At 38.6% G+C, this 11,736-nt stretch overlaps 1 protein-coding gene across 1 annotated transcript in view; it reads left to right on the top strand.

Annotated features, from left to right (window-relative positions):
* Positions 1–2,176: 2,176 nt before the first annotated feature.
* Synj2bp (synaptojanin 2 binding protein) overlaps positions 2,177–11,736 on the top strand; it is a 29,505-nt gene continuing 19,945 nt past the window's right edge. The window contains exon 1 of the mRNA XM_060387795.1: positions 2,177–2,358. Coding sequence (XP_060243778.1) covers positions 2,295–2,358 — 64 coding nt within the window. The 5' untranslated portion in view covers positions 2,177–2,294. The remainder of the gene's footprint in view (positions 2,359–11,736) is intronic.

Here is an 11,736-nt window from a genome sequence, read left to right as displayed (position 1 = left end):
TGAGTTTAAGAGTCTCAGGCAATTTTAAGAGAAAGGAATGAGGCCCCTGCCCACCCAGGGCCATACATAGTGAGGGCTTAAGCCTAGGCCGTTGCCAATTTTACATACAATATCTATGCAGGGAAGAAATAGTAACTCTGTCAGTAGCCTTTATAGCAAATGTTGTTAATTGTGCTAGAATCCTTGCTCAGCTGGCACGAGGCTTTAATCAGACTCTGATATGACAGGATATGTCTCCCCCCATGCCTAATAGGTTCCCTGCCTTCCCATTCTGTCTAATTCCCGTAGAATCCACTTCTGACTTGTTTAATAAACAGTAGTTGCTGGCTTGATTTTTTAACTGTAAGTTTGAAAAACTTTATGCTGACTTTGCACTCTTTGATTCTCTGAACACCTCCAGGAATCCCTCGAGTCTCCCTACACATGTAGGGTCGCCTTCCTGGTTCTTAAGGCCTTTGTATTTTTTGATCCCTGAAAGTTCCTTCATCCTCTGTTTGGAATGTCCTATCTCAAAAGCTGAGATGGCTGGGGAGGTCACATCCTAAGTCCTGTTAAAAAGGAGTGCCTTTTCCCCCTCCCCCTTTCCCTGGAGGATTTTCCCCAAGGAAGCCAATAATTATCCTTTCTCTGTATCTTTGTATGAGTATGTACACATTTCTTGAGTCAGATGAGCCTGTTATCAAATGCAAGCCATAGATATATATACACACATATTACACACACACACACACACACACACACACACACACACATATTTAAAAGATGAAGCGCTCAGCAGCTGCTGCAACCACTCTACTCACCTTGAGTGAGTAGATACATACATGGCTGAGTCTAGGCATTGCACCTAACTAACACTGAAGCATTTCTTTTGTGTGTGTGCCCATTGGATGAGAACAGGTGGTGATGGAAGGGTTCTTTCTCACGGCCATCTAATTTAAAGCAAAAATAATCATTTCCTAATATCTTGTTCTATTTTCTTCTTGTCAGGAATTCGAAAAGACCTTGGCAGAGTGATTCTTATTTTGCCTTCCCCGTTATAGTCACCTCGGTCTCTCTTCATCAGAATGCTTGCCTGGGGCTGGAGGAACCCCTTCAGCGGTAATTCACTTGACAGGCTGAGACCCAGCTCCAACCAACCCTTAGTAAACATATTTTCTGAGGAAGTTGCTCAAATTCTGTAAGCTCTTGTCTACTTGGCTATCAAATAAAAAATAGTGATGTTAACACACACTTGGTACATTGATTGGAGAGTCAGTGAGCTTATGTCAAAGACGGAACATAGCTTACGGTCCATAAAAGGAAGCATTCTGCCATAGGGAAGAGGAATGGAAACCCGGTTCCACAAAACCAATGAGCTCGGTAATTACTCTCTCTAAGTCCTGCGCTTACCCAAGAGTCCTCTCGTCAGGTTGATCTCTTCCTCCGTGACTAAGTAATCCAACCATCCGTTCCTGTCAGACTGTGTAGCGTAGGTGAAGGTGAATCTATCTATCTATCTATCTATCTATCTATCTATCTATCTATCTATCTATCTATCTAATTAAGTAAGCGTCTTGTCAGCTTTAAGCCGGGGAATCTTTTCTATACGGTCCTGGGAACCAAAGCGTAAATATCATACCCACTTGCTGTCATGTAAGTCAGGCTAGGTGCCTTGCTTTAAGCAGTGAGTACTTGCCTGACACAGAGAGAAGTCCCCCCCACCTTTGGATAAATTCTATTAACTAACACAAAGTTCACTGTCAACAAAGGAACATGACACAGTGTTCGCTTACATGGGCATGAATGGGCTGTTGCCTGTATTATACAAAAGGTACAGTTTCCAGCCCAATATGCCGCCAGTAGTTTGTCTGTGATGCCTTTCCCAGTGTGGTTTGAGGCTTGTAAGTCCTCCCTCCCTCTCCCTCTCTCTTTTTTTTTTTTACATTTGTGGATATTTTAAGATTTTATTTAAAATATCAACAATATCAAACTACTTATATCCCATATAGTTATTGACCTTTCTCTGTGACCTCCTTTCTACATGTTTTCCCATCGCAACCAGTCATTGTACCTTTCTTCATGGCACCTCAGGATCTGCTAAGAATGGGGCGAGATAACAGGAAAACGCTTGGCGGGCACAGAGAACCACCACTCCCAGCATCCTCGGCGCTCCAGTGCCCGCGGTTTCCTCTTCCGGTCCGGCGGCTGAGAAAACTGTATAAGCTATGCTTGGGGACGCGGCGCGGAGCTTGATTCACCTTCACCTCCGCTGAGCGCCAGCTGACCCCGGGCTTCCGCCCGGAGAGCAGTCTGACATGAACGGACGGGTGGATTACTTAATCACGGAGGAAGAGATCAACCTGACGAGAGGACCCTCGGGTAGGCGCGGGACTTAGAGGGAGTAATTACCGAGCTCGTTGGTTTTGCGGAGCCGGGTTTACCTGGCTGGAGAGCAGGCAGGCCCCGACCGAGCCGCTTCCAAGAACGCTAGGAGCCCATTGGCATCCTTTGTTAGCTAGTTAACGGACCCTAGGGCTGCTTCACAGTCCAGTCGGATTACCACAGGCATTTATGGCCAGGAAGGCTTGCTTTCTGCTGGTTGTAATAGAAAAGACTAGAAAAACGCCCGCTGTTTAGCCCCCGCTGTAGTAGACGCCGCATCCGTTATTCAGTTGCCTGCTCCATCCCTGTTTCCAAGAGGGCACATTCAGGTAAAAGCGAGAGCAGTAAACGGCATAGCAGTTTTCCTGGTGCTAAGGTCCGTGTCTGAATTTCTGGGAAATGAATGTACAATGTCAACTGGAATGCTAAAACAGGAGTAGACCTTTTACAGAAGTTTCCAGACTTGGCGCCATCCCAGAACGACTTGGCCTTTTCGTTTTTACTTCTTTTTTTTTTTTTTTTAAATAAACAAAGTATTTAAATGAAAATGCTATTTTCTATTTCCATGTTTAGGGACTTGGATTCAGGATGGATTAAACAATTCCTTAAACAAGTACTTCTTGTGATTCTGACAGGAAAATTCCGAGTCAGCCCTGCTGTATGGTCGTCCTCATTGATGCTCGTGGCTGGACTGGCCTCTTGACATTATTACTACATAGTGCTACTGCCTTCCTTGGACTTTGTTGTTTTCTTTATGGCTGTAACATGGTTTAGGGTTCACCATTTGTGGCCGAGTTTTTTTTGTTTTTTTTTTTTTTTTACCAGTTTATTTTTTATTTTTTAATTTTTTGTATTTTTGTTTAATTTGTTTAATTTATTGGCAGAGGAACTTAACTGATATATGCTTGTAGTTTCTTCTCTGTAAAATGGAGATGGTTATGAAACGCATAGTGTTTCACATATAGTATAAGGATGAAGGCAGTTACCCTCCAGAAAATATTTAGAACATTATCTTGACATGGTAAGCAGTGTCTATTTGTTACTGTTGTTGAATTTGTGAGTGAATGGCTGGACTGCCTCCTGCAAGTTCTGCTTAATACTGTATTTCAAGAGTTTAATAAATCATTGGTTACTGTGAATTACTATTTAGAATAGTCTGTCAACTTTTCTCATCTAGAAGCTTGTAATAGCTTAATCACTACCGATAGATTATTCTCTATAAAGCACAGCAGTTAGAATTAGTCATACTTTTTGTTTTCCTGATAGGAGAAAATTGGAAGTTGATTGTATTTATGGCAATAACTCAACTGATAATCTTTATGGTTTAATACAGAAGCTGTGTTCTGGTTGATTTTTTATTTTATTTTTTCAACTTGACAGAAGCTAGAGTTATCTGGGGAGAGGAACCTTAGTTGAGAAAATGCCTCCATCAGTTTGCTTGTAGGCAAGCCTTTGGGGCATTTTTTTTTTTTTTTTTTTAATTCATGATTGATATGGGAGGGTCCAGCTCTCTGTGGGTAGTGTTACCCTGGGGCAGATGTGGTCACAGATTGTAAGAAAGCAGGCTGAACAGGTCATGAGGAGCAAGCCAGTAAGCAACACCACTTTAGTCTTTATGCTTCTGCCTTGAGTTCATGTCCTGACTTTTCTTCATGATGGACTGTTACCTGAAAGTATAAGATTAAATACCCCCTTTCCTCTCTTACTTGATTGCGTCATGGTGTTTTTTCACAGCAATAGACACGCAGGCCTGGGGGCGGGCAATCCTATTTCTGCTGATCTCAGGGTGAGATTTTCGGGGTTTGGACACACTTAGACCCCACTCTTTCTCCTGGCCAGGCTCTCCCCAGTCCTATTGTTCCTTAGCTCCACAAATTTTCTCCTTCTGTCATGTGGGTCCCAGGGATTGAACTCAGATTGTCAGACTTGGTGGCAAGTACCCTTGAGCTATCTCACCAGGTAGTCTCAGATCTTTCAATAAAAGTCTCTCTCTCTCTCAATCTCTCTCTCTTTCTCTCCCTATGTATAATCTTTTGGTATTTTTTCTTTCCTTTTTTTTGATCAGTTGCTAGGTACCTATCTTATTTGTTTGTAAAGACATAAAGGCATCTAGTTCTTTAAACTAAGTAACCTACCATGATACTATTTTTTATGAGGTTTGAGGTTTTCTACTTGCCTCATGGCAAGAACCTAATATACTTTGATATATAGTCTCTTTGCTGTGGAATCACAGTATTTCCAAGTCTTATGATATTATTATTCTTGCTATCAGCACTAAATTTAACATATCATTGTTTGAGCTTTTTGCATTTGAATAGGCATTGTCTAATTTCCAAGCATTAATCTTACAGATCTAAAGTTTCTAGTGTTAGTGTTCTTCAAACATTAGAGTGACGGAAAGCTTCAAGAGACTAAATAAGAGGAGTAATTATATCTAGTTAACAAAGTTTTACACAAAAGTGGTTTATTTTCTGTATTGTCTAATTATTTGTTTAAAAATAAAGAATGAGTTTATCCATTGAGTGCTTTCTGGGATTTTCTTAAGTATTTCCAAGTATTAGTCATTGTTATTAGTCAGGGTTCTCTAGAGGAATAGAGTCAGTAGAATGAATATATGTATTAAAAGGGGATTTATTATATTGGCTTACATGATAAGGTCTGAGTAGTCTAGCAGTGGCTGTTGGCATAGTGAAGAGGCTGAGAACCTGGTAGCTACTCAGGCCATAAAGCTGGATGTCTCAGCAGACCCAACCTGGTACTGAAGATCTGGAGGCTACCTGAAGAGCCACTGGCCTATAGACAATATTGGAAGCCTGAAGATGCTGGGTTCTGATAGCAGTGAAGAAATGTAGCAGCAGGAGAAATTCCAACAATAAGTAAATGGATTACCCAGCAGGATAATTAAACTTATGAAGGAAATGTGAAGAAAATAAAGCTTTAAAAAGCTTGGGCTTCCTATCTGGTTGATATTGGAAGGTACTGCCTACAATTTAGGGTGAGTGTTGCCACTTCAATAACCTGATCAGGAAAATCCCTTATGTGTTTGTTCATGGCTAATGCTTAGTTGATTCTAGATTCAATCAAATTGAAAGCCAGTATTAAGCATCACAGTAATGTAAATCATTGAACTTCCTAGGAAAAAGTAATTACAAATTTAGGATTGAGTTTGGTAAAAACAATCATTGGATGTTTGTTGATTCAGTAAACAAAGTTCCTGCTTATCACTTTCCAGAGCTGGTTCATGGCCTGTGGCATTGTTGGTCTCAGAGTCTTCATGGTGACATCATAAAGATAAACAGTCACTAAAAACTTCTGAGTAATTTTGGTAGTACCAGAGGAATCTTTATTTCTATCTGAGAAATACGAGAGTTCTAAGAGTTCAGTTCCATTTGCAGGCAGCATTGTCTGGTTTAACTGGATGAATGTGTGTATGGTTACTTTTTTTGTGTTACTATAGCATCAGAAAGGAATCTCAGATATTTGTAGTTTTGTAAAGCAAATGAATCTACTGAAAACAAACAGTCATAATGATTGTCTAAGGAGTGAAAAGGAAATGGCATGTAGCTTGGCCTTTGTCCTGTGTTTGCTTCCTTGTCATTGTAAGGAAAGTCTCATCAGTCTTTGCTTTCAGAAGGCTGTTCTGCTTTTGACCTTAGGCTCATTCCTCACTATTTTTTCTGTCATTTGAAAAAAGATTAAAAAATATGTATCTGTATGAGTGTTTTGCCTGCATTAGCATGTGCACTATGTGTTTGCCTGGTACTCACAGAATCTAGAAGAAGGTGCTAAACAAAACAAAACAAAACAAAACAAAAAAACCCAAAAAAACAAAGCCTAGAACTGGAATTATAGGTGATTGTGAGCCATATAGGTGGGTACTGGGAAATGAAGTCTCTGTCCTCCGTAAGGGCAGCAGATGCTCTTAACTGCTGAGCTATCTCTCCAGTTCCCAGGTTTCTGCCAGTTTTTGTTTAGCTGGTGATCTAAGAAATCTCAAAGGCAGAAGTCATAATCTCAAATGCTTTCAAAGGTTGAACAGCTCATCTTTTATCCTTTATGAACAATTTCAGCTTGATTGTATTTGAAGGTTCTCACTTTTAAGTATCAAACTTAAGAGATCTTAAAGTTGTAATGACTCATTACTCTAAGCAATATGACAAGACTAATCTAACTCTTATTCTCTGTAGCAGAGATTGAATATAAAGGCAGTTCTACTGCAACTAAGTAGTTTTAAGGGCTCAGTGGCTTTCAGCAAGTTACACCCAATCTGCCATCTTCGGAGAGGGAAGAAGACATACCCCATATTGTTATTGTCTTTAGAGGCCTTTCAAAGGAAGGGATAGTTAGCACAATGCTTTCATTAAGAATAATTAAGGAAGTGTCTTTCTGGAAGTGTGCTAATTACTATATATTTTATGCTTGTATTTTATATTTTGTCTAGGCTAATGAGTCTCTGTTTATATCCACATAGGCTTAATTAGTTCTTCTAGAACCCCTAAATTGTAGATATTTAATCTATACTTTTAGCTTGAGAGGTTGTCTGAGGGAGGCTAAATATTTGGCGAAGATCTAAGGCCAGTGAGATCCAGAAGATTCTACTCTAGGTCTTTTGATTCTACTGTACTGGACTAGATATTTCTTTGTATTACAGTACAGTGAGAAGTTGACTATTAACCTTTTCCCTGGCTTTTTATTTTGTTATGGCATGCCTTATTCCCTACAGGGATTTGATGCATGCGAAAAGACTTAAAAATTCATTGTGGAAAGTTTTTAGATTTTGTTGGTAGATCTGTGGGCATATCAAGGTGAGAACCTGAAAACAGCACATTACATCTGAGCATTTATGATTTTCAGTCTTGTGCTACCCATTTAACCACTGATTGCAGTTGTTGCTAACAATTTTCTGGTTTGCTACTTCCTGCATTTGATAAGTAGACTGGAGACCATAGTGCTATTTTTTTATGGCTACAGAAAATTTAGTTCTTTACGGGATTTATAGAACAATAGAGACCTGTTATTCACATGTAAAGGGTTCAATATCATTTCATAGGTTCATGTGGTTTTGGACTGTGAGGGTATGTATGTAGCAGGAAGGCAAAGGAAGAGGGAATGTATGGAAGAGTGTGGTAGCCTGATCCTGTATTAATTGTTTTCTCATTACTGTGGCAAGATACCGACAAAAGCAAGGTAAAGGAAGGGTTTATTTTGGTTTATAGTTTGAAGGTCACCTCCATCATTGCAGAAAAGGCCCAACAATAAGAACTTGAGGTGGCTGGTCACATTGCTTCCACAGTTAGGAGGCAGAGAGAGATGAATGCTGGTTGTTCTTCTTATTTTTTTTTTCTTCTTCTTCAGTCGAGGTCCCAGGCCATAGAATGGTTCTGCTGCTATTCAGGATAAGTCTTCCTTTTTGTTAAGGTTTCCAGGAACATCTTCATAAATATTACCAGAATTTTGCTTCCCAGGAGATTATAAATACAGTTGACAATAAAGATAAACTCTTGCAGACTACATACAGGGAAGGGTCAAAGGATGGAGCTAAAGGCCATTCTGATAAGCTTACAGATGGTTGAACTTGTGGCTTTATAGAAAGGACAGATTTTAGTGCTAGGAACAGGGGTGAAGATAGTCTTAGATGTAACAATCAGGAGAAAATTAGAAAAATGTATTTTTAGATCAGTGAATAAACTATTCTGGATATAGGAGAAATTTTATTTAGGAGATTCAAGAGAGAAATTGCTAAGGTAAGCAGAGGTAGAATTTTGGAGAATATTCAGTATAAGTAGAGAATCAAGCTTTCCCTAAGATTCCATCTTAATACCTCCTCTTCCTATTCATTGATTAAGACTTAGCCTAATAATCATACCATCTGGAAGTCTTTACCCAGGCTAGAAGCTGCCTTATTATCAGTGTCATATATGAGTTATAAATTGTCTTTCATTTATTACCAAAGCTCTCTGTCCAATAAGAAACTGATAGAATGGCTATCTCCGTTTTACAATGAGGAAACTTTGAATTCTGTTGTCACACAGCTCTCTGGCAGATTTGGACACTGTGTGACATGAAAATCCAGATTAAATACTGTAGGTTTTGTCATTATTATTTGCTGTTTTGCTTGTGTCTCGTTTCTATACCTCACTCTAAAACATTCTTTAAAAAAAACATATAGTTTACTGGGTATGGTGCACATCTTTAATCTAGCATTTGGGAGGCAGAGGCTGGCAGATCTCTTTGAGTACAAATCCAGATTGGTCTGGTTAGGGCAGTGTAGTAAGATCTTGTCTAAACAATACAACGGTTAGAAAAAGAACATATATTTCATTTCTTATTTTCATAGTGCTTTGTTTACTTCATGACACAAGTTGTCAGTAAATGAAATTATGAAGCTGTCAGATGTAGAATACTGTAATGGGGTATTTTTAGGAGAACTAGTAATGTGTGCTGTTTTACCTTTCAAAGTCATCAATAACAGTCTTCAAAGACTAGATACAACTTAAGAGAAGCTGAAGGATTGGACAGAAGCTGTTATTGTGATGGCTAGGCAAGAGCTAAAGTTATAAACAAGAGGAAGAAATGGGAGAGCTCGCAACAGAGAACAAAATATGGTTATGTCTTTTGAGATTGTGTTAAGGATCAGTTTAAGAAATAATTCTTAAGAAAAAGGTCTGGAAAAAAGGTTTTTCAAGCAAACAGACCCAGAAAACAAGCTGGAGTAGCTATCCTAATATCTAATAAAATAGACTTTCAACCAAAATTATTCGGAAAAGATGAGGATGGACACTTCCTTCTTATCAAAGGAAAAATTCACCAGGAGGACATCACAATCCTGAACATCTATGCCTCAAATACAAGAGCACCTGCATTCATAAATGAAACATTATGGCTCATATCACACATCAATCCCAATACCTTAATAGTGGGAGACTTCAAGACTCAACTCTTTACAAGGGACATATCATCCAGACAGAAGCTAAATAGAGAAATAATTACACTTACAGAGGTCCTAAATGAAATGGACCTAATAGACATCTATAGAACTTTTCACCCAAACTCAAAAGAGTATACCTTCTTCTTAGCACCCCATGGAACCTTCTCCAAAACTAACCATATAGTCGGACACAAAGCAAGCCTCAACAGATACAAGAAGATTGAGATAATCCCTTGTGTTTTCTCAGACTACCATGGCCAAAAATTAGACCTCAACAACAACAAAAATAACAAAAAAGCCTACACATGCATGGAAACTAAACAACTCTCTACTCAACCACAGCTGGATCACAGAAGAAATAAAACAAGAAATTAGAGACTTCTTAAAATTCAATGAAAGTGAAGGCACAGCTTATGGAAATTTATGGGACACAATGAAAACAATGGTAAGAGGAAAGTTCATAGCACTAAATGCCTTTTGAAAGAAGTTTGAGACATCTCATACAAGCCACTTAATGGCACACCTGAAAGCCCTAGAAAAATAAGAAACAGACACACCCAAGAATAGCAGACAGTTGGAAATAATCAAACTCAGGGCTGAAATCAATAAATTAGAAACAAAGAAAACTATTGAAAGAATCAATGTAACTGAGAGCTGGTTCTTTGAGAAAATCAACAAGATAGACAAACCCTTAGCCAAACTAACTAAGAGGTAGAGAGAAACTATCCAGATCAGCAAAATCAGAAATGAAAACGGGGACATAACGACAAACACTGAGAAAGGAATCATTAGGTCTTACTTCAAAAGATTATACACCACAAAATATGAAAATCCAAATGAAATGGATAATTTTCTTGATAGATTCCATTTACCAAAGCTAAACCAAGATCAGATAAATAGAATAAACAGTCCTATATCCCCCAAGGAAATATAGCTATCATCAAAAGTCTCCCTGCCAAAAAAAGTTCAGAGTCTGATGGTTTCAGTGCAGAATTGTACCAGATCTTCAAAGAAGAGCAGATGCCAGTACTCTTCAAACTGTTCCACAAAATACAGACAGAAGGAACATTGCCAAACTCTATGAGGCCACAGTAATCTTGATACCTAAACCACACAAAGACCCAATAAAAAAGACTTTCAGACCTATCTCTCTTAGGAACATTGGCACAAAAGTACTCAATAATTCCAAAACCGAATCTAAGCGCACATAAAAGGTATCATCCATCATTACCGAGTAGGTTTTATCCAAGGCATGCAGGGATAGTTCAGTATACAGAAATCATTCAATGTAATCCACCACATGAACAAACAGAAGGAAAAAAACCCACATGACCATCTCCTTAGATGCTGAAAAAGCATTTGACAAAACCAAGACCCATTTATATTTAAAGTTTTGGAGATACCAGGGTTACAAGGCACATACCTAAACATAGTAAAGGCAATATACAGCAAGTCTATAGCCAACATCAAACTAAACGGAAGCAAACTTAAATCAATCAGACTGAAATCAGGGACAAGGCAAGGCCACTCTCTCCATATCTCTTCAACATAGTGCTTGAAGTCCTAGCTAGAATAAGACAACTAAAGGAGATTAAGGGAATACAAATTAGAAAGGAAGAAGTCAAAGTATCACTATTTGCAGATGATATGTTAGTATACGTGAATCACCCCAAAGATGCTGCTAGAGAACTCCTTCTGCTGATAAAAAACCTTCAGCAAAGTGGCTGGATACAAAATTAACTCCAAAAAAATTAGTAGCTTTCATTTATGTGAAAGGCAAAAGGGCTGAGAAAGAATTTAGGGCAATAACACCTTTTACAATAGCCACAAATAACAAAGTACCTTGGTGTGACTCGAACCAAGTAAATGAAAGACCTGTATGGAAAAAACAAAAACAAACAAACAAAAAACAAAAAAACTTCAAGTCTCAGAAGAAAGAAATTGAAGAAGATATCAGAAGATGGAAAGATCTCCCGTGCTCATGGATTGGTAGAATTAACATAGTGAAAATGGCCATCCTACCAGAAGCAATCTACAGATTCAATGCAGTTCCCATAAAAATACCAACATAATTCTTTACAGAACCTGAAAGAACAATTCTCAATTTTATATGGAAACACAAAAAACACAGAATTGCTAAAACAACCCTGTACAATAACATCTTCTGGAGGTATCTCCATCCCTGATCTCAAGCTCTACTGTAGAGCAACAGTAATAAAAACTGCACGGTACTGACATAGAAACAGGATGGTGGATCATTGGAATCGGAGACCCAGACATAAACCCACACACCTACGGATACTTGATTTTTTGACAAAGAAGCCAAAACCATCTAGTGTAAAAAAGATAGCACCTTCAACAAATGGTGCTGGTCTAACTGGATGTCTACATGTAGAATAATGCAGATAGATCCATATTTATCACCCTTTACAAAACTAAAGTCTAAG

This window comes from Meriones unguiculatus, chromosome 7, assembly GCF_030254825.1.
Source record: "Meriones unguiculatus strain TT.TT164.6M chromosome 7, Bangor_MerUng_6.1, whole genome shotgun sequence".
Classification (NCBI taxonomy): Eukaryota; Metazoa; Chordata; class Mammalia; order Rodentia; family Muridae; genus Meriones; species Meriones unguiculatus.
This window is presented reverse-complemented; position numbering and strand designations above follow the sequence as displayed.